The sequence below is a fragment of the Stylophora pistillata genome, chromosome 7, assembly GCF_964205215.1.
Source record: "Stylophora pistillata chromosome 7, jaStyPist1.2, whole genome shotgun sequence".
Lineage (NCBI taxonomy): Eukaryota > Metazoa > Cnidaria > Anthozoa > Scleractinia > Pocilloporidae > Stylophora > Stylophora pistillata.
The window spans coordinates 29,977,017-30,000,363 of record NC_142525.1 but is presented as its reverse complement, the minus strand read 5'-3'; the positions used below and the strand labels follow the sequence as shown (position 1 = coordinate 30,000,363).

Genomic DNA, 23,347 nt, shown 5'->3' with positions numbered 1-23,347 from the left:
GATATCTACGAATTCTAAGCAAACTCCCCTAGTGGTTGCTCGAATACTTACAAACATGGTCAATTTGGGCATCAAAGGTCATATGCCTGTCAAGAATACGACCAAGATTCGTTAATAGTCCATTTTACAGTTGTGTGCTTGGTTGCCAAGACTTTGAATGGGAGTGAGGCTAGGGTTGACCTTGTTATGATACAAACCTTGCTGCCTTTCAAATGTAAATCACTTTGTTATCATGCTAAGTAGATAAAGGTCTCTATCACAACAAGGTCACCTTCAGCCTCACTCTGAGTCAAAGGCTTGGCAACTAAGTACACAACTGTAAAATGGCCTATTGAGAGATGGATGTTCGTTCATCAGAATGAATCATGCAGGCTCGCGAGCACGAGTGGGACATAGTTTGGTATTACCCCATTCACACAACAGGAGCGCTTTTGTTCGAAAACACATATTTCTGTATGCGTTTTTACCTATCACCCCTCCAAAACGCTAAACCAATGATTGACGCTCCTTCCAGGCATATATGCTTGACAACGCGCAGTATGACAGATCGACAAACTTTCTTGATTCGGGAATGAATATCCATGATGAATATGCATTCTGAGCGATGGTTGTGCACGAGATTGCGAGGTAGGAATATCCTTCGCATATGTTTCACAGGCATTTATCGCCCCAGAGGATATGGTTTTGGAACTGATTTGGTTTGAAAACGCCGTTCAGCCGATTTTGACCCGTATGAGCGTAAATCATACATAGTTTACACTTGTAAACCAAGTGCATCAAGTTCCGAAGCTTGCTCCAAAATCGGATAAAGAAAATGGCTGGCATACTTTGATATTTATGATAAAGATTTGGATAACTGGGCGGCACACCTTTACATATAATTCTGCCTCTAACCGCCCTTCCCTCGCCCCACCTTAACAAGGAAATATGCCTCTAACTTCTTTCCTCTCCCTCCCTCCCTCCCTTCTTCCCTTCCCCTGATTTATTTGGGAAAATGTTCTCATGATGTCTTCTTGTGGTTTTTTACTTGTTTTAAGCGAGTTCTAAGAATACTTCAACCTCATTCCCAGGGCGCTTTTCTCTTCAAAAGGGAAAGTGAAAAGCACCCTGGGAACGAGGTTGAGAATACCTCAGCAACTAAACTGCCCAAGGATATTTATTTTTCTGCTATTAAAAGGAGGCTGAATAAATTTGTCCTTGTCATGGATATGAATTTGTTGTCGAGAACGTTCCTCTCTTTGTTTTATAAACTCCTTTCTGTTGTTATTTCGCCAAAGAATTCATGAAAAATATTTATTTTCACGGGAGGTATATTTTTCACTGAGTTGTCTTTAAAGGAGCTTATGATAGTACGGCTATATTTAGAGAAAAAGACTCATTGCATAAACATGGACAACAATAAACGGCACCTTAGGGACCGGTCATTATTTATCGCCTGGGGGGGGGGTCGGAGTATTTTTGTTGTCACATCGAAGCATTTACCTGATCCCCCCGTAGAGTATCTGGTTTTTTAGAGATCCCCCCTTATCGGTAGTGGAAAGTTTCATGATCCCCCCCCCCCCTTTTCTCCCAGCCACCGCCAAATAACTTTTTGAATATGCAAGTGATATTTTAATAGTGGTACTTACGTCTCATGGACCTTGAACCACAACGGTAAATATTTGCTCGTCAGATACGAACTGAATTGTCGAGGAAGTGCCAATCTCAAAAGAGGTAGCTAAAGAGGTTTTCGATTCACTCGAAAAGAATACTTACAAATGTGTCTCAAGTATTAATGCAGGATTCACTGCGAGATTTGTCAAGCGTCTCCACCTGGATCCTCTGCTATGGCTTTTGGAAAGAGGCGTGTTTGAAACAGAGCTGGCACGCAATTTGAAAGTGGTAGTGGCCAGAATGAACGAAGAGAATAGCAGTAATGGTGCTGAAAAAGGGTCAAGTTCGGGCGAGGATTCAGATGAATCTGACGAGGAGACTGTGCAAGAGCCAGTGGAGAGGGCTGCCGAAGATTCTGACACGGAAGCGGAACAAGATACAGCCTCACCAAAATAAACACTTTTTTAGTTGTTTTTTTCATTCGGCCGCGTATTAAAATAATGAAAGTTTATGATTTTAGATTACGATTCTCTATAAAACAAACTGAAACGTTATGAAACAATTTTGAGCAATTGTAAGTATTCCATTCTCAAAATCTTGATTACCTTTCTAATTTAGATCGTGCCTGAATAAAAACGTGTATGTTAGACTACGATAGTGATTCTTTTTTACAAAATGGAGGGTCTGTAAAAGGGTTTGGGTTTTGTGTCTGGGCTAGAATAGAGTTTATATAATACAAAATACAACTGAATGTGGTCTTGAATATATGGTTGGGGGAGTCCCAGCGGCAAATCCTACCAAAGTATTTACAAATGCAATCACCCGGGGTCCTGGCGCGACCTAAAATTCCTTTTTTTTTGGTCTGATCCCCCCCATTATGCTTGTCAATTACGGCTGATCCCCCCTAAAGGTCTTCAAAAAACCATGTGATCCCCCCCTAAATACTCCGACCCCCCCCCAGGCGATAAATAATGACCGGTCCCTTATAAGGCAACACTCCACAGTTCACATTTTTTCCATCCTGAGAAATCGTTTGAAAACACCTGTCTGTTTAAACGAGCTGAACTAAGAAAACCCACTGACAGGAAGGTTATTCAATGTCAGATAGTTCTCACGTTTGCGTTGTGTTAAATTCCATCACCATAAATAAACCTAGTGACTTTAGAATCAAAGAATACCACAGCAGGTAAAAAGGTAAAACGAAAGAAGGAATGAGAATGTTTAGAGAGTAAGAAGCTTAAAAGGAATCTCAGATGACGGACGTTGAGAACTTTGGCTCAGTTTCAACGTATGCTTACAAAACTCCTTTAAAAAAGAAACGAACGTGCCTTGCTTGAGTTTCATTGCATCCTGTGTGAAAACCTTAAGCAGGAGAAAAACACAAAGACATAACTGGTGTCCAGCTTCTCACGGTGAAAATTATGTATTTGAATATGAAAAAAAATTGCAATAAAATACTGCTAACCGCGTCACGTTTATCTTGATGATTTTCAGAGTTATTTCATCGAAATTTTTTATCGTCAATTGTTTTTATGTAAAGATCGCCTTTCGCTAACCTTAAACGATCGCTCCCCGAAAGAGCGTACGGTCATAACATTTGGCTAGGAAGTTTCCTCGGAAAGCGGCGGCTGCACGGACGCAGACTGCATTGCCATAAATAAGTGTGACTCAGTTTCAAATGTAGAACCTTAGTCAAGTTGAATGTTTTGATAATCACTATTTTAAGCGAACCGCAAAACATGATAGTGTGACGACAGAATTAGTCAGCCCCAAAACAAAAAGCGTCAGGGAAACGTAAATTGATAGGCAAGTGCTAAAATGAAATTTGAATAGCACATAAATTGTTCAAATTTTTTTAAGTAATTATTTTCTTCACACGTTGGGTGTGCAATAAATACTAGTTCTGGGTGAAAATTAACCTTCAAAGTCGCGCTGAAAATAAGACAGGGAAAAATGAAAATGGGAAGGAAACTGAAATTAGAAATAGACTGTGTATGTGAAACGAAAGGATAATAATAATAATAATAATAATAATAATAATAACAATAACTTTTACTTTTATAGCCCTCTTGTTCTATGTTCAAGGCGCTTTACAACACTGTGCGGGAGACTTTACCAGACTGCCAGTGACAGTTTACAATCAACAAAGGCGAATATTTTACAGATGCCCCATTCCCCCAATACCCAGTAAACAGGCCAGACCACATCACAGTATTCTCGTGATGTGGGTTCTTTAACGTCCCCTGCCTAATCAAATTATCTAATTAATAGATGCAGGGGACGGGACCTACGGTTTATTCGTCCGTAGGATCATCGCATTTGGTATTATTTCATATAGCAACACAATGCAACGTGGAATGAGGAAATTGTCCAATAGTTTGAACCCGCTTAAGTTCCATTTCCGGCGCGCGAGTTGACGTCATAGCACTCCCGGATCTCTTGACGCTTTTCCCACCTTCTCGCGTCACGTTTTCGACACTCCGATGCTCAACTAAGCGCGCCCTCGCGTCTTCACCGCCTCGCGAGCTACCTTGCGCGCAGACTGACACATTTTGCGTTGTCGTTACCATTTGTGCTAAGAATTACGATCCCAAAGGAGTCTTAGGTCAGTATGTTAGCAGACGGATAAAGCTAATCTGTTGTTCAACCCTTTAGTAACTGAAGTGTGGGGGGAATCCTCCATTTAGGGTCATTCATTCGTTCTCCTTGAAACTGCACTTAAAAAGTTGTAAGTGCTCTACCGACTTGTCCTAAGCATGCTCTAAACAAGTGTTTCGTAAACGCTCAACAACCTTCTTTCGCGCATTGCGTGCTTAGTCGAGGTAATCGTGCTTATATTCTTCCTTTGTAAAACAAAACGAACTCAGCCGCGCACGCGTTGCGTCTTACCACCACTCTACCTTATAACCGAGATACAAATTTGTGATAAGTGAATAAGAAGGCACAACGTTTTTCAGCTGTTAAGAATGGGTTCCTTGTTGTCTAAAGCGAGAGAATTATCGAGCTAGTCGCAAACTTCTGCCTCCCGGCTTTGTTTTCATATTTCGCATTGGTCGAAAAAAAAAAACCGGATAGGAAAAATTCAAAGATTTGTTTCCGGAGCTAAGTGTCAGCGCGATAAACTTTTATGAAAACCAACTGATTTAGACTAAACAGCTCCCCTGTACGAAATGGATGAATGGAACGACATCCGGTGGAACCTCTGCACCTATAGAGGCCTCGAAACGTTTCCTCGAATTTTCTCGGATCTCGCAAACCTCGCTCGCGGGTGTTTTACAGAATCACCATCCGACCTTTGCTATCACGTGTGCCGATACAAATTTATGCTGCGTGTTTGAAGATGACCTATAGTCGGCTTAGCTGACTTGATTTTATTTTGAATATGCCTAAATCTTGAGTTTGCGAGAACAAACAACGCTTAATCGCACACCTTCCTAAAACATATAGAGACAAGTGGACAGATCCGCCCTGTTTTATCAAGTTTAAATTTAATATATCAAAGTTTGCCAAGAAAAAAGTCCTTGGCCCAAAACAATATGACCTAATTTCCGCTCTCAAAACGATTATGTCATAATTATCCGAGATCACCCTCTTAAAAAACTTCGCAAACGTTCCGCTGAAACCAGCTTATTTAGTATTGTATTTTTTATTCACACCTTTAGATTAATTAACGTCAAGGAAATGAAATTTATCTTGCACAAAAATAGTAACATCGTATGAATTAAATCTATTGTTTATGTAATTTCCAGGAACAATAGGTTAACGCCGCACCCAGAAAATTCCATGGCAGATCTGTTATGTCCTGCAGTTAGAAAAGAAGCCGTCAGAGGATTTAACCTTTCTCGTTTCCGTGTTTTCACATACCTATCAATTTTTTTTTCATTCCACCTGAGGCATAAACAGGAACAATTATCTTTATTTAGAGATGGTCAAAATACCGCAGCACATGCTATGTGAAGTGATCCAGAGTGACCTTCAAACCTGGCCAACTATCCAGTGAAAACAATATTTAACTATTTATTTTGACATGTTTGCTCCTATTTAGTTAAATATTTAAAGTCGTCATGAAAAGATTTCGAGAGAAAGGCATACAAAGGCAATGACACTGCTTAAAAGATAATTATTAGACTTTTTAAAAAAGTGAAAAATTGGTTGATTTTTCATAGTTCAAATTTTGCGGCATTTATGCCAAAAAGAGCTCAGATCTGACGCAGCTTCAGAGATACGTCCATCTCATTAAGGTGACAGGTGACACTAACATCATTCTCGATTGAAACAGGAAACTACTCTGTCAACTATTTATTTTTCTATAGTCAACGAAACTTGAGACTCACATTGATGCATTGGGTTACAGCGAAGAACGCCGTCATTCCATCAAGTTGACGCCTTCTTTCATAGTTATCTAGCCACCGTAACGCTTGCTGCCTCAGGGTTTGCTCAGTCATTTGGAGTTTAATCGTTGGAAAATTTTTCTGTGTTTTATTGGAAGAGAATTACAGATGTCGCGAGCGAGTGTTCTTCTGTTCGCCTGTTTGGCGTCTTTTTGCAGTCTAACAAGTGAGTATGTTCACTGATAAAGTTGAATAGTGAGATTGTGTCATGTTCTGCTGGCGCGATTATTAAACTCTATGGATATTTCATCGAAACAAGCCCAGTTAACGATTTTCTATGCTCTGTGTAAATTTTTTAGGGCTAAACGAGTGAAATTTGTTTAGCGACATAGGCTTATGTCATAGGGCGGTAGTCAGAGATAAACGTTGCTAATTCGAATGGAGATCTCTTGTGTTGTTCTCAAGCATCTTGACGCGCGTGGCCGATTAATTTTTCACTTCAACGGCTTCATCTTTATCAGCGGACATACAGGGTAGAAATTCTACACTGAGACAGTACGGTTTATTAGTCGCTTCCTCAAAATAACCTTTGTGAACGCCCCTTGTTTCACACGGGGTGGCATTCTTAGAGAGAACAAAATGAAAAAGGCTTCACTTCCTTCTTTCGGTCATCTGGATCTGTCGATTAGTATTTTCTAATTTTAAAGAATTATGCCCTGAGGATTAAAAGTATATTCTCAAGGTAGAAGTTTCGTTGATTGTAGTGTGACATACACAGAAAGAACAAAACTCATTTCAAATTATTGTGTTGAAGAAACGATGAAAGCTGAAATCGAGTACGTCTTATGTTATAGTGGAGTATGTTTTTGTGGAGTGGTGTCGTTCTTTCGTTTCAAATTTTCATTGTTCTCTGTGGGATTATTTTCTATTTTCTGTCAGTTTTACCTTCATCAAGCTCGTTTCGTCTATGACCGTGTATCGGACAAGGTCGTTCGAGAAATATGTTATCATGCTACAAGTATTCATCACCAAACATCAACATTCTTTGTTAGACCTTTTATTTAATTTATATTCAGAGTTGTTCAGAATACACTCAGAACATAGGTCTTTGCTCATTAGTGGTTCTTCCTTCATTTTGGAGGGTAAAATGAATATTTTTGGGACCGTAATTAGTATTTCGTTTCGTCGTATTGCCAAGACTAAATAAAATGCCTTCCATGATAGAATCACGCGCTCCCTTTCAGTCGAAAATTGTTCCAAATGTCATATAATAGGTAAAAAATGTTAGAAGTCTCTTTTCCGAGTTCCGTGAAGATTGTTCCTATGTCATCTACGAAATACCCCAAATTAAGCGACTCACTAGGCAAAACCTTAGTTAAACTCAAATTATTTCAGGTTACTTTTACGATGAACCACAAGTTTACATTCTGAAAAGCTTCTATTCTCTAAAAGAGCTCTTTTCGTTTTTGTGTATTTACGCACTATTGAAAAGAAAGCATCTCGGTTAAATATTTGTCCTGTGGGCTTTTAGACTGAATCGAACGTGACCAGAGAAAGTGGAAGTTGTTTTGTTTCACTCAAATTCTATTGTTACAAGCATAGCTTAAATACCGTTTTGCACGCGAAAGAGCTGCCGATTTTTCTCTATTTTGAGGTTGTTTTTTCAATAAATTTTAACGTTTAGCTTTGGTGACAATGAATTTTAAAGTCAGTAACTAGAGAAATGACTGCAAGTTTTCATATTTCTCCTAAAAAGGACAGTTTATAATTTTCCACAATTTTCTTTCGTTAAATTATTCATGACAGGATTAAGCCAAACCAATCGGCTATGGATTTGCAAACGTTTTAAGCTGCCCTGATACGTGCTCTGCCTTACGGCAGTGTACGTCAGTTTAAACTGATATGACGACACCTTTGGGAAAGTTCTGCAATTTTGCACGTTTCCGTTCTGATAAAGATCGCGTACCAAACATTTTGAAAAGGCTTACAAGTTTGTTGTTGTTGTTGTTGTTTTCAGTCCAATTTACGCTAAAAAAAAAGGCAGCTTGCTATATAACATTGGTTGAAGACTCCTCAAAAATGAAGCGTCCTATCAGAAACAGAATGAAATTAGAGTTGAGTTGTTTGTTAAAAAAGATATTGTTCCAAATTAGCCAAATTGAAAATTATGGGTCAAACCATCAATCCGTTATCTCACCTGTTTTTCATCATATTTGAGCTGCAATAAAAATGTTTACATGTGTTGTTCTTTCTACAAAGTCAAAGCTTATCATCCAGCCCACAGTGTAACTAGCTCTTGTTAAAGTGATATTGTGCATGTTTTCAAATTTAAATGTGCTTCATCCCAACAATTAACAACCGTGTCAAACAGATGGGTGAGGAGATTTAAGAAAATTATGAGTTAAGAGTTGTTTTAAACACTTAGATCATGAAGTGAAGGGGTTACTTAAAATACTGAGTTCCTGTTTTAAAATACTTTTTTCCTCTGTTTAACCCTTCAAGTTTAAGATCCAAATAGTATTTCTACCCACTGAGGCAGTTCCTTCTTAATTAGAGGGGGAATTTGGTGTTATGATGACTTGACACCCACTAACTGATAAGCTTGTCTATTCCCCTTACCTATTTGCAAGATACACTGGTAAATTAGATTTAGGCTTAACTACTTAATTTGGTCTTTACATGGCACTGTTTTTAAGCCATATGAAGCTATAAATGGATTGGTTAAAAGTACTTATTTTCTCTTTTTAGTGGCTGATGTAAGTCTTTCAAAATCACTCATTACACCCTCACCTGGAAAGACAAACAGTGTTACGTGCACTGTGACTGGTGAGACATTTATAGGATGGTACAAACCAGATGGAACTAAAGTACTCACATCATCCAGTGAAAAAATTTATGTAGAAACTACCGGAACTAAATACACGCTTAAAATCACTGCTGTAAAAGTCTCTTATGGGGGAACTTATACTTGCCGAGGATCCTCAAACTCAAAATCTTTGAGAGTGCATGTTGAGTGTAAGTAACACATTTATTTATTTTACTTATAACCATGAATTTAGCCAGAACAGATTCCTGTAAATGCATTAATCCCTAAGAGTGAGTAGCAACTAATTTCTTCTTATAATATCACCCCCAAATAAAGAATTAAAAGCAGTGCTTGATTGTTAAATAAATTCTCCTTGTCAGCACCCTAGGAAATGTTTATAGAACAGTCTGGAGAATAATTATCTTAATTACTTATAAAGCAATACATGGTCTTGCCCCGGCCTACATTAATGAGCTAATTTCTGGTAGAGGCACCAGAAGATATGATTAATGTTCCAATGACAGCTTACTCCTTTCTTCTTGCAGGGGCAAAACACTCACCACACTTGGTGATTGATCTTCCCAAGCGGTGCCCCCCCCCCCCCCCCCCAAATTGTGGAACAATCTTGTGGGCTCTATCAGAAACACCCAATCTTTAAACAAGTTTAAGAAAGCCATTAAGACTTTTTTTTATTTTCAAAAGCTTATTAATTCCATTCATTTAATTTTTATATTTTTGCATCTTCTTGGTGAACATTTTTAATTTTTTAGTTTTTAGTATCTATGTAGTTGAATTTTTAACATTTAATTGTAATGCACAATTGAAAATTCTTATGTTCATAATTGTGCAATATAAGTCTTATTACACGACTCGGGCGGTCCGAGGGCCAATAACTAAAATCAACCAATCAAAATGCTCTATTGCCGGTCCAATATTCTCTAAGTATTGGACCAAGCATTGTCCCGAATGGTCCTGAATGATACCGCACTTGTGTCCCTTTGAACTTCTGTCGTATAATAAATCTCTTATTAACCAAGCTTGCTCGGGACCATACAGGAAGAATATCGACCCTCGGTCTTTTTTGTATGGACCTCCGTACGTACTCTGAAGACCTCGGGCCGATATTCTCCCAGTATGGCCCTCGCGCTTGGTTAATAAGATATATATAAATTATTATGGATACTGATGGTAAGGGGTTTATCTGAGAAGTCCACAACTACAGGCAGCCTAGAAAACAACTGGATTTAAGAGACTGAATGAAACAGATTGCAATCAACCTATGCTTCCTATGGCTTCTCTTGAATAAAGAACATACTAGAAAATTGACCAAGAGTTTCTCTGTATATTTCAGTTGACACGTCAGATGTTGTTCATGTGCAGCACATCGTGATAGGAAAAGAAGGCACCATAAGACTTGGGGTTGATGGCTTTCCCACACCAAAATATACCTGGAAGAAAGGGTCAAGAGTGCTTGGGCCAAATGTTGACTCTCGTTACTCAGTTCTTGCTGATGGCTCATTAAAAATAAGTAAAGTGGAAAAGTCTGACAGGGGAAATTATACCTGTGGTATTGAGCAGGATGGTGCGGAGGAGGATGTGAAGATTGAGGTGTATGCAGTAGGTATGTGGTCTGACACATTACAACTTTTCATAGATGGGCTAGTGTTTAGGATGAGTTAGTAGGGATGCCACATTTTGTTACAACTTTCTGTTGAATCACATTTGGCACTTCAAAAAGCAGACTGCACTTTAAATTAACTTTGGACAGAAAAAGTGATCATGCAAAGGTTTTTAATAAGGATAGTGTGGGATAGTTCACTCATGGGTAATTGGAGCAGAACCACTTACATGAACAACATTCCTGAAATTGAAAATCGTCCATCTTCTTTTGCTCAACTGCTGTGATGGATGTCCCTTGCTTCGCAGAATACCATTCAACCAGCTATGTCTGCACCAGTTAGACCCATGTTTTCTGCAGCTTCTTGCCATGGAAGGGAGGGGGTATTTTAAAGGAGTACAGGTCAATTTTGAGTGAGTTAGAGAGGTAGACATCTTGTTGTGTTCCATGAGTGGTTGATTTGGGTAAAGTTGTCTTAGTTAAGGAAGAAAGCAAACGTTCTTCTTTTATTCTCTAGAACTTCCAAAAATCAAGCCATTCGCTCAAACAAGGAGGTTCTTAACAGAGGGTTACCCTGCCACCTTCTTGTGTGAGGCCACAGGCTTCCCTCTTCCCAAGTACAAGTGGTTCTCCCCAACAGGTGGTGAGCTGAGGAAATATGGCAACATCAATATTCAAGATGGTAATCTGACCTTCACAAAAGTCGACAATGCTTTCGAAAGAGGCAATTATAAGTGTGAGGCCTACATCGAGATTGAGGAAACCAAAAAGCAAGTTGGACGAGCGGAAGCTTTTGTTAAAGTGGTTGAAGTTTATGGTATGGCTTAACAAATTTATTGATAATTAACCAGAGTGGCAAGTCCAAAAGAAGCACCATGGATCTACTTACATCACAGAGTTTGGATCTTGAAAAATTTAGTTTATTGTTGGCAATGTTTTGGCAGCCCTCACCCTCAACCAGCTCTCAATCTTTCTTGAATGTTTTACTCCCGCAATCTCTTTGCAGGGTATGGCAGATAGATGTGCATGTATTTCCTTTCTTCCCTTACATTTCAAACAGCAGAATTGCCTTTGCATGCACAAGATCTTGTTGAGTTCTCCCATGCTCTGCAGAATGGCCATTCTGTGTTTTTCCTTCTTCCCATGTTAATTTTTTCTGTGGGTCATTCAACACAACAATGACCAATCAAGGCTGTGCTCTAAGAAAATTTTCAGGGAGCCCTCTGGGTTCCCAACCATTCTAGCTAGGGTGCCCAGCCCTCCAAGTTGGTGGCCTAAAAATTGACTAATTAATAATTTATAATTAATTCCTGTTTTCATCTGTTGATTTTTAATCAAACCATAAATTTCAATAATTCAAGCTGTTTGAAAGCATTTAACTTTTGGTGTTGCTGTTTACCATATATGATACACTGTTAGATAACTTCTGGCTCCTTTGCTGCGCAAACAAGTTTGACTCCCAGTTAATGGTTCCATCTCCTTAATATTTTTTCACAGTGTTAGCGATCTTCAAGATCACCATTCTACAGCTCGAGTCATCTGTGAAGCGCACCAATTTTATGTAAAGCAAAAGGCCAAATGACTGAAATAAAATACCTCCCGTATTAAGAGATTTTTCATAAAAATTTCCTTTTTCGTCCATTTTTCGTAAAAGAAGTGAGGGGCAAAATGAAAATGCCGTACATATTGCAACTGACTGTATGTGGAGAGCTGAAATTTTCAGAAGAATTGACTGGATATTTACCGGTACAGTTAAAAATAGTTGCTAGTCTAGCCATGAGGGCCATCGGGAAAGGTAATCAGTTCTGTACTAAATCATGGCGCTTTGAAAGTGAAACGTTTTAATTTTTTTCCAAAACTTGCAGGAAAACTGTGGGATTCTAGAATAGCTACATTTTAAATCTTTCTGAAAATTGAAACTTCCACACCACACAACAGAGTGTGTTGCCTTATTTAGCAGTAAGCTTGTGTTATTTTTCAAAATGGCAATTGTGTTTCTTTGGATATTTTAAAACCGCTTAGAACTTTCATTCAAAAGCACTAAAGTAAACAAGTCTAAATATGAAATCATTATAAGCTCAGTTCTTGCTAAATCTTCCTAAAGGCATTGGAAGTTGCTTATCACAGCAATCGAGAAACACCTACAAACAAAGCTGGCTTGCCAAAAATTTGCACATAGAAAGAATCTTGGGTTGAAATAGAGATAAACGTGCTACACTTTCGAAATCCATCAAAACACTGAAGTAAATCAGACATTCAGATACAATGAAATATACGAAGTTCATATATTTTGAACTGCGGTTTTAGATACGTATGATGCATGATCCTCGCAGTAGATAGCGCTATTTAAGCAATAGCGAAAATCAGTGGTTCGAATCCCGTACAGGCCTGATTTTTTTCAGGTCTGATTTTTGCTATTGCTTAAATAGGGCTATCTACTGCGAGGATCGTGCATCATACAAATCAGACATTGATTGTCACAAGGAAAATCACGGTGTTCAACACATATTTTTGCAACATCTGTGTGGTTTATAACATGTGAAATGACGGGCACTATTGTTTCAATAATCATTATTTGGTACGGTCCTCGCAGTAGATAGCACTATTTATGCAATAGCGAAAATCGGACCTGAAAAAAATCAGGCCTGTACGGGACCTGAACCACTGACCTCTGCGATACTAGTGCAGTGTTCTACCAATTGAGCTAACAAGCCAACTGGGAGCAGGCCATTAAGTTGATTCATAATAAACCCGTGAAAGTGTTAAATGAGATACAATGAATATATGAAGTTCATATATTTTGAATTGCGGTATTAGATACGTATGATGTACGGTCCTTATTTGGGTTTGTGTGAAATCATTATTTGGGTTTGTGTGAAATCATGTGGAACGAAACCTGGCAGTTACTTCAAAATCTTCGAACATGAACAATTCAACTACGTGTCATGTAAAAGAATATTTTTCTGCTAGTAATGCATATAAATCAACCGATTAAAAACATAGCAGTCAATCGCCAGATTTACCATGGAGGTGAATGCTGCACAAGAGGCCGAGTGCCCTCCTGGGCGACCGGAATTTTTTTCAGTCTCCCGGTGCCAAATGTTAGTCACCTGAGGTGACCAGGTGCCGCTAGAGCACAGCCTTGCCAATGCTCAAATTGGGACTAGCACATCAATTGAAGGTTATTGGTAAGCTACCCAAGAGAAATGAATCCATTAAGCAAATCAAGTCTTAATTCATAGATTTACTCCTCTCCTTTGGTTTTGTGTTTCTTGGACAAAGTTGCAACCAGAAATGTTTTTCGGTTTTAAAAGGAGACTCCCAAAGGAAACTAAAAATGGTTTGAGTTCGCAAGGGGTTAGAATTATTGGGTTAGGGGTTAAGTTTCATTTCTATTGTTTATGATTAATAAGGAATATAATGTTTTTACTGTTCTTGCCCTAGCAAGAGTCATTTTTGTACCTTTTGTTTGTTATATATATGAGCTTTTTGATAAGAATGTTTAGTTTATGTTTTCATAGATGTTACCTAATTTGTTTTGCTGACAATTAAAATATGGGACCTATTAATAAGCTATGTTTTAACACTTTGACATTTATTGACTGAGGTCTTCATGTAAAGGTCAAATTACCAGAGTAAATTTGAGAATTAGCCTGAGTTAAAGGGGAGTTTGAGGAAATCAGGTTTGAGTTAGCCAACAGTAAATGACTAAGAAAAATGGGAAAATTGCATATTTTCCCATTTAAATTGCACTTTGTTTGATTTAGCTGGAAGTTGACGAGTTTGATGGTCAGTTTATTAAAGTTTCTTTGGGCCGGGATGTTGGCATCTCTGTATTCAGTATAATTTTGATTTCTTGTTTTAGTTGCACCCGACATTAATCCCACACAAGGTGTTCCAGAGGATGTGAAGATGAATGGTGATTACAAATTAATTTGCAAAGCCACTGGAAATCCCACTCCAAATGTGAGATGGACCAGGAATGGAGAGAAAGACCCTCGTCAACAGGTGGGATCCTATCAGTTACTAAATAAGTTATCTCCTGCTTACACAAGGTCACCTATGGCTAGGGTGATGGTACATTTTTTATCATGCATAGATTGCAATAGATCAGTGACAGATATTATCTTCCTTGTGAACCAAACCAGTTGAAAGCTTGATATATGCATCTGTCAAGCCATTCACATATGACATGTATTGTGGTAAAAGTTATGCTTTCAAGCATCCTTGATCATTAGATTACTGGTTTGAGAACCATGTTATTTTGTTGTGATTTCAGGGCTCAACGCTTTGGGTAGTCAACTAGCCACAGACTAGTAGTGATCATTTACTTTTACATCTTTGTTTCTCTTTGAATTCAAAGAGGAATTTTGCAACACTTCTGGTGGGTACCTTTAACTGCCTCCCAGTTAGCTCAATTGGTTAGAGCACTGGATTGTGTTGTGCGGGAGGTCGAGGGTTCGAGCCCCAGCCAGACCAATACTCATGGTCTTAAAATAAGTGAGGAGAATTTGCTAAGTTTCTATAATCAAGAAATGGATAGATATTCTAGTCTTCTCGGATAAGGACGAATGAACCGTAGGCCCTGTCTCCTGCAGGGTTACGGGTAGGAGGCGTTAATTTCCTACACACGAGATTACTGTGTTGTGGATGTCCTCCCCTGGGGTGGGATGGGTGGGAATTGGCCCAGAAAAGCCCCCATGGGGAACAGTCAACTAACATATGTACATATCAATGTAACTGAACAGTCAGCAGAATTCCATGAGTCACTAGCTTTTTCTGAGAGCCCTGTGAGTTAACCCACTTCCAGAAGTGATTAACTTGTAACTTCTCCCTCTAATATCCATACATTATCCAGCAAACAGCTAATGAGAATACTCAAACTTATCATGTACAAGTTGTTACCTTGATTGAACACCAAATTCTCATAACCAATTTACAAGGAAATGTGTAGCAGCTAGAGGGGAGAATTCATAATCAGATCTTGGAAACTAAGGGGCTGAGGAGGTTTTGGTATTGTTGGTTTTTTACATTTTAAATATGATTGATATTAGAGGTGGTTCTGTATCATGAACCAAGCACAGAACCTTTCCAGAAGATAACAGTTGTTCAGTTGTCTCTGTGAGTAAAGAGTCAGAAAAAGTCGATCATCATCATATTTTTTCAGTCAGAAATTTTCAGTGGTCAAGTCAAGAACTGTAATCATGCTTCATACAGTTGAAGAACTATGCTGAAACCATAGTGATGGCATTTTTAATCCCTATACTACAGCTACTTTCTTCCTAGACCAAGTTTTGTGACAGGAAAGTGGGTAGCCTACTGTCAGTTGGGATTAATACCATTGAAATCTGTTGATTTTTAATAAGCCATACAAAAAACACTGTTGAGAAATGTTTCAAGAAGGATGTGTATTTCTTGTTTTTGTGTAGCAAACTGCTGGTCAAAGTATGATTGAGTTCAAAGAAATTCAAATGGGTGATGGTGGAGTTTACACATGTGAAGCACAGAACTATGCTCAGGACCGCGATGGAAATCAAATTATCAAAAAACTGAACAAAACAATAAATGTTGAATGTGAGTAATTCAGGACAAGTTTATGCCAATTTGATTCTAGTACACTTAAGACTGCATCTTTTAGGTTAAGTACGAGCCAAAAAGGCTTCCCCATATGTGAATTCATGTAAATTTGAGATGGACACTCTTTTACTTGAATTTTGTTTTTTTTTTTTTGTTGTTTTTAAGTCAGACTCACTTTTCTGTAATAGATCAATGGGCAAGAAAACCATGCTCAGACTAGAAGTATTGTCCTCACTTAAATATGACAAACCCAGTCAGTCGAAGGGCACCATTCAAACTTTTGTTTTCAAGGGAGTTAATCAACTCACCAATTTTTATGTATCATTCATATGATTCAATAATTTATGCATGAAAGTTTGAGTTTGGAGATCAGATGCCAACAGACTTCTAGGCTTCCATTATAAAACTATTGAATTAATTGGAGAGCGGTGGTTGTTTGACAGTGTGGCCTGAGGGGCAGGTGCTTATTGGAGGGGGGGGCATTTAGAGTGTGGGTGCTTATTCAAGCAAATATGGCACTCATGCTCATCACTTCTGCAATCACAAATCAAGTTGGATTTCACCCAGCCATATTGCCATTAGTAATGTATTATCTTCCCTTGTAGCTAAACCTATTTATGATGAGATGGCCTCACCTAGCCCTGTGTTCTCTTATGTGGGGAACAGTGATCCAACGTACATACGCTGCGAGTATGATGGGTATCCTAAACCCTGGGTAAGAATGACCTTTGGTGGAAAGTTGAAGTCCAATGGCACTGGCAAAGCAGAGTTCAAGATTATTACAAATGCAATCAAGTACTTTGGTGATTACAAGTGTTCTGCAAAAAATAAGTTTGGATGGACCAATAAAACTGTGAAACTGGAAACAGCAAGTAAGAAATTTTGTTGAATGTCACTGAGAACACTTGCCAGTGTACAATGCAATGTGTGGCTTCATGAAATATCCATATGTTACTGTAGAGGCAGTTGCCGATAATATACCTCGTCTGCCTTTCTGAAATTTCCAAAAGTATTTTGGACATCTTTGAAGGTCTTTGGAAAAATCCACTTTACACAAGCTAGTTTGATAAATTTCTCATTAATAAGCCACTTTCTCAATGAAATTCTTTGGCAACATGAAGTGTGAATCACTAATCAGATCTTGACCCTATGTATCTTAATATCAGCAGGCAAAATTATCATTACTGTTTTTTATACTGTCCCCTAGAGTGGTCAAGGAGAATTTCTTTAACAATTGTAACCCTCGTGTATTTGGTGGTTATTTTTTTTCATTCTTTTGACCTTAATGCTTGATGAAGTGGTAACAACACTGTCAAGATAAATTAGATGCTAGTCGCTACACAATAGCAAGGGTGTTAAGTAAGAATGAGTTTCTTGTAACTTTTTTGTCTTGCTTTTCAGAAAAGCCAGGTCAGGTCCAAAATCTTAAACTCACTTCAACCTGTAACAGTATCAAACTTACTTGGACTCCACCCAGTGAAAATGGTGGTATGCCCGTCAACAAATATGTTTTGAATTACAAAAGCACAACACGTAACATTGATAGTGATTCTACAACATATACTATCAAAAACCTTGAAAGAAACACTGCTTACAAAATTGATGTGAGAGCTACCAACAAGGCTGATTGGGGAGACACAAGTAGCGTGGAAACAAAGACTACCCAATTCTGTGAGTAGACTTCAGTCATTGTTGCCTCTTCAAACCTACAAACTTGATCTCAAGGGTTAGAAAATTTTGCTGCTTCTGGTTTAGGACTATAAAGTTCTGCTTTGTAACTTTAATTTAATGATCTTAAAGTGGGTTTTCAGAAATATTCTTAACCCTTTACACGCTAAGATCAATCTGCATCTTCTCCATACTGTTCTCTATACATTTCTCAAGGTATTGACAAAGAGAATTTGTTTCAGTAACAATCAAGAGCTCTCATAGTTGGTCACTCAAAGGGTTAAGGCTGAAAGGGTTGGAAAATTGGACTTTCCCCTTGGAAGCATGATTAAAAATATCACATGAAAATATAGCCCATTACATTTAGTTTTCGTATGCATGGCCACACACCAGGATCTCATCACATTTTCTGCACTTTTAAGAGTTGGTGTCTTGCATATTTTAAACGAACCACAATAAACAGTTTCATTCATAGACCAGAAATTGGCAACACCTTGTTCAACAACATAAGCAGCATTACTAATAATAAAAGTATTTTCCCTGTAGCTTTTTTGACTAGTCAGTCACAGAAGGGTTTTGTCAGCTCTCCCAAGCTGTGAAGTTAGAATCTGTCATATTTCGTATGAACTAAAGCAAAGAGTTCCATTCGTGGGGAAAGAAGTTCAAGCCACCTAACACCAGTGGCACAAGCTTCCGGTACAGCATAAGAGATAAATTTAATCACAAGCATCAGCTTATGGTGACCCTACCATTAAAAAAGGGTGACCCAGCCAGGGGGGTCGCGCCCTTTCATGATGGTAGAGTCACTTTCCCAGCCGGATAAACTTTCCTCCTTGTAAATCATTGTCATTGCGAAAGAGAATTGGCGTCAAGATTGAAGTCCAGCTCATCAGGCTCGTTAAAGAAATAGGTCTTGGAGCCGATTGACAGCTTGAAGGAATATAAAAGTCTATGTGAGTTCAATGCCAACAAATCTTGATGATCAAACTGACTTTGACCAGCTCTTAGCTCGGGCCAATTTTTCCTTATACAAAAGTCACCCAGATTGTTTCTTAACCCATTAACGGCCGCAGCTTTTGTGGAAACTGTGTTTTGAAGCTAGTCCAGCAGATTTCGGGTCACTGTTGGGGTTTTAAAAGCTCGAACTTACCAAAAACCACTTGACAGCTCGTGCACTCGACGGCCTTTCGATCCAAATGCAAAATGGCGGCCTGAAAATCTCGGGCACGCGCAGAGAGCAAAATTTGGACATAGTTTTTGGGTTGAAAAGTCACGCCCCACTTACGACTTCTACTTTTCTCTCTTTCTCCTGCCCTTTTTTTCCCCTCTCCTTGCCTAAAGTTTCTCCTCACTTGCTGGAAATTGAGTAGGCTTCATTTTGGTGTAGAGATTTTTCAGAAACTACTCATTATTTTCAAAGCACATGCTCGGAAAGGTAGGTGGGTAGTGAAACACGATCTTCGTGCAGATTTTCCAGTCAAAGTGACACGGTTTTTTGGCTATTTCTCCAATCTCCTCCACTCAATTGCGCTCATTCTGGTATCGTCTGCAAGATATTTTCAACCCGTTCAAGTACATGCTCGAATTCGTGCTCCAGAGTTAAAATTGATGACGTCACATGGCGTAGAAAGGGTGTGGGTCCCCATGGGCGCATACGGGCGCACTGGACGTTAATGGGTTAATGTCTTAATGCTAAATGGATTTTTCAAAAAATACCCTTACCTTATCAGAAGAGACGTCCTTTCTTCCATATTTTGCTACCGAAATTCTAAAACACCGCCATTTTGTCTCCATTCTTTAGGCGCTCCTGGTCGACCAATCATCTACTCGCCCAAGAACACTCTCCTAACTAAGGACAAGTTCACATTAAAGTGGCGGCAGCCAGAGGACGACGGGGGCGACGGAAACATTAGATATAAACTGCAGTACCGTGTTGAGAGGAAGGGAAGCGATGGACCCTGGAAAACGATCGAAACCGACAAGGAAGAGGCGGAAATCAGCCAACTGGATAACAAAGAGAAATACAAATTCGTTCTGATTGCCATAAATAAAGGGGGTGAGAGCGAGAAGGTGGAGAGGTACTTCGATACAAACTATCCTGGAGGTAAAATTTGACTCAGTTAACTGTGGTAATTTATATGATGAGCTGAATTGAACGCACATTTTGGTTGGTTCTTGCTTATAATCTTTTGAAGTTTATAATACATCGAATATTTTGCTCGCGCGCAATTGGTCGAAATGCTTTGTGGGACCGAATATGCCCCAGCTAAAACCGGGAAATATTTAGTAAATAAACCCCTTCGGGCGGCTGGTATGTCGCTGATAATGTCCGCGGCTGAGAGATTGTCCGAAAAATTAATATTTGACCGAGAAGCGAAGCTTCGAGAGCAAGTATGAAATTTTGAGGACAATCTCTCAGCCAAGGACATTATCAGCCGACATACCAGCAAGCCAGAACGGAATTTATTTATTTATTTATTTATTAACCCTCCCATTAATTTTCACATCGCAATTAAACTGCGCGTAAACACATAAAAAAATCCAGTGGTGATCTGATGGGGAATGCGCGTGATTGACGCAAGCAAGCAAGTACATTTGATTGGTTGAAATAACTTTATTCTCGGTGCGGTTGGACCAAAACTTGACAAGCTGTTATTTGAAATTAACTCTCGTAACGCCCCTTAGATCAAAAACTCGTAAACTTGGCGGTTTTGGTTCACATTTTCCGACGTGCTGTTCAAAAACTTGACTAGAAGGAAATGTTTATCAGTCTCAGAAAATATCAAATCATTTCAATTGTCACCATGAGGACTGAAAAAGAAATTACATCCGAGTTTGGTTTCCTTCCATGTAAATAGGAGAACGGAAAAGTTGAAACTCTTGTGTTGACTATGTTTCTTTTTCATGGGAAAAAATCGGAGGACAAATATCGACGCGGACGGGGGTTATTGCGTGATAACTGTCCAGTGATTTTGCACCACGTGACGTAAAGTAACTAATAAAATCGCTCCAAAATTAATGGGTGGGTTATAAGCGAAGATATACCGTAAGGGTTTTGATCATGTTTACAAAGAACACTTAAAAGTACACATCCCACGTAGTACGCAGTAAGCTGTCAGTTAACTTCTTTCCCGCGTATTGCAAAACTAATTGAAGCATAATAAACTTCATAGCCTCACAGGTTTCCTCGAGCTTCGCTCTCGGAATACTGTTCTCATCTTGGAACAATTAATGTCAGCGAACACATATCTGAGCAATTTTTCGCGCCAAATGGAGCCCATTGTTTATACAACAAGTTGCTTTTTCATCGTATAAAACAAATGTATTCCATTTTGCGATGCGACTTTACATCAATAGAACGCAGAAGGCATCAAAATGTTTCCTAGTCGTTTTGTTGTGTATCCTTAGCGTCGCTTAGGGTACGTATTTTTTCCGCTACTTCTGAGTAAACTTGTATATCCCTGTCGCTAAAGAATGTCTTAACCTTGCAAGTACCACCAATGAGGTAGGGATTGAATGTGTACGTGTTTTAACCGTTCACCCTTGTTCTTTTTTTCAGCGAGATCTTCACAATCACGCCTCGTGTCCAGAGCGTTTCTTTCAATCTTTCTGGGAGGGATTTATCTTTTTCTCTGACATCTATAACGCCGACAAGTGATGGTTCAACGGAAGAAACATTCCGCAAGAGGACTTTGTAAAGACAGTAGAAATTTTGTAGCACGTTTGTTAATAATCGATTGTAATGATTTATACAGCAACCATCATACTCGAACCGAGTTGTCTCGGTTCACAGGTAAAGAGTGCGATCGTGAGCCTGGACCTGTCTTTCTTTGGTCGGTGAGATTTTTAGAAAACCCAGGCATTGAGTGAAGGGGGTAAGGTTCTATAGAAACTGCGGTGCTGCGTCGGAAGGTGTACTCTAAGATTGTTTGGTTTAATCCGCTTAAGTGAAAATGTACATTGGCCACCCTCTACGGCGGCCAATGTACATTATCAACCCAGTCATTGGCTTACTAGGCAGCCTAGCGTGTGAACTTCGAAAGATGGCTCTAGAATTCTGCTTGGGGTTCTGTCACAATACTGTGCATGCGCCTCTGCAATAACGTAATATCTTTTGGAGCGAAAGTGTAATCGAGGCTCGTGCTGAATGATTTGTGCGTGATAACGCGAGTTCTTAAGTCTTAGCCTAGTTTCCCACCCATTTAGGGTTGAGAGGCGTTTTTGAAACGGTTTACTTGGTTGTGTCGAGGGAGTACTTTGTAATTTTTATAATGAAGACAATTATCGAAGCATGACTTGAGCAGCGCCTTTGTCCATTGGCTACCTGCGTTACTCGCCAAATCACGCTCAAATGATCCCTCTTTCTTGTACACGAGGCATTTCTTCTTTACCCTCTCTTACAAGCTCGAGTCTTTGTGTTTATATTTACGCACGCATTAAGGGAAAAAAAAACAGGAAGGTAATGACAATAACCATTCTTAGACGATATTGGAATGGTTTGTAAAGAAGAATTAGATTTGTCTTAATAATAGGCCTCGCATTTCAGTCTTCAGCTCCATAGAATTTCTGCATACAGTTAGATTAGATGAATTGTACGTATTTTATATGACAAAATGTAGGTAAAATTGGTAAAAAAAAATAGTTAATTTAATGTTTCCGCAGTATGTAGTGATAATAGATTGTTGAGGGCTTTTAGATTAATTTTCTCGTTTCGTAATTTTTTATTTTTTAATTATACTTTTTTTGGTTTTACGACAAGAATTCGATGTGAACCCGCTCTTTTCTCTCTTTTTGTACAATGTTCTTTGAGACGTGCGCCAACAAGCGTCTTCTTAACTTTTGTCACTCAATATATCAATGTCCCGTTAGGACACGCGACAAAAAGCAAAAAAAACGCCATGAAACTTTCGCTTTTAAACTATCTTTTTTTATCCAACAGGGCCCAATTGTTCAAAGGGTGGATAGGTAGGTACTTGGTGAAATCCTTAATGTATGTATCGATACATAAGAACATGTGGGAATACATGGTCATTTGCATACAGATACATACATTAAGGATTTCACCACGTACCTACCGGTGGGTAACGCTATCCGCTGGACCAATCGCAGTCCGCTGAATAGCACAGCACATTTTGTGAACACTTATCTGCTGGAGGGCAGGTTCATCGGTTTATAGCATTATCCGCCCTTTATACAACTGGACTTACGAGTAAAACGCTGCTTTAACTTTTTTTTCTAATGTCATGTATAAAATACAATGCAGTACGTAATTAACTTCCACGGTTGAGGAGAAATAAAATAAAATTGTTAAAAATTTCGCCATGATGGACTTAAGGATATCATGCGTCACCCTAACTCTTTCACACGCGAGATCTCATGAATAATTTTCCCTAGTGCCTTGGATTAACCAATGATCCCCTTTTTGACATTTTCCTTTATTCTTGTCCCTTGTCTTCTCGATGTTGTATTAATATTGTCAGAAGAAATTCTGTTTTGATTACATATGGGAGTTTAAGGGTTAACATTAAGTGGACATGGTAGCTTGACTTTATTACATAGTCGAAGGAGAATCTTTAATGATTTACTGAAAAGCTTCTAAGGGCGGGGGAAGGTAGAAAGTGAACTTTTGTTGTGCACAAAGTTTGTCTTTTCCGATGAGTTTTTATTCCCTCTCAAAGCCCTTAGGATTTGGCGATTTGGGACACTTTTAGTGATATTCCGTAATTCTCTCTCCAGGAGGTTTCGTATCCACTT

At 38.9% G+C, this 23,347-nt stretch overlaps 1 protein-coding gene and 1 long non-coding RNA gene across 2 annotated transcripts; one reads left to right on the top strand and one right to left on the bottom strand.

Moving 5' to 3' along the window:
- The first annotated feature begins 5,922 nt into the window (after positions 1-5,922).
- On the top strand, positions 5,923-22,911 carry LOC111332158 (neural cell adhesion molecule 2). The gene is made up of 10 exons (XM_022937445.2): positions 5,923-6,150; positions 8,673-8,939; positions 10,082-10,351; positions 10,866-11,165; positions 14,214-14,356; positions 15,778-15,922; positions 16,531-16,797; positions 17,327-17,596; positions 19,395-19,697; positions 21,153-22,911. The coding sequence occupies exons 1-10, from the start codon at positions 6,093-6,095 to the stop codon at positions 21,227-21,229; spliced, it is 2,100 nt and encodes a 699-aa protein (XP_022793180.2). The 5' UTR covers positions 5,923-6,092; the 3' UTR covers positions 21,230-22,911.
- Positions 17,417-19,412, bottom strand: LOC148727408 (uncharacterized). Its single transcript, XR_015989562.1, has 2 exons — positions 19,316-19,412; positions 17,417-18,523 (listed from the first exon to the last, which is right to left on the bottom strand). It is a non-coding gene; the product is annotated as an uncharacterized LOC148727408 (long non-coding RNA).
- Positions 22,912-23,347: the final 436 nt, after the last annotated feature.

What these genes read in the sequence shown, in the direction of transcription:
- LOC111332158 (XM_022937445.2), top strand. Translation starts at nt 6,093, where the DNA reads ATGTCGCGAGCGAGTGTTCTTCTGTTCGCCTGTTTGGCGTCTTTTTGC. An exon ending in GTCTTTTTGCAGTCTAACAA is followed by an intron (nt 6,151 to 8,672) that starts GTGAGTATGTTC and finishes TTCTCTTTTTAG; the next exon opens with TGGCTGATGTAAGTCTTTCA. An exon ending in TTTGAGAGTGCATGTTGAGT is followed by an intron (nt 8,940 to 10,081) that starts GTAAGTAACACA and finishes TGTATATTTCAG; the next exon opens with TTGACACGTCAGATGTTGTT.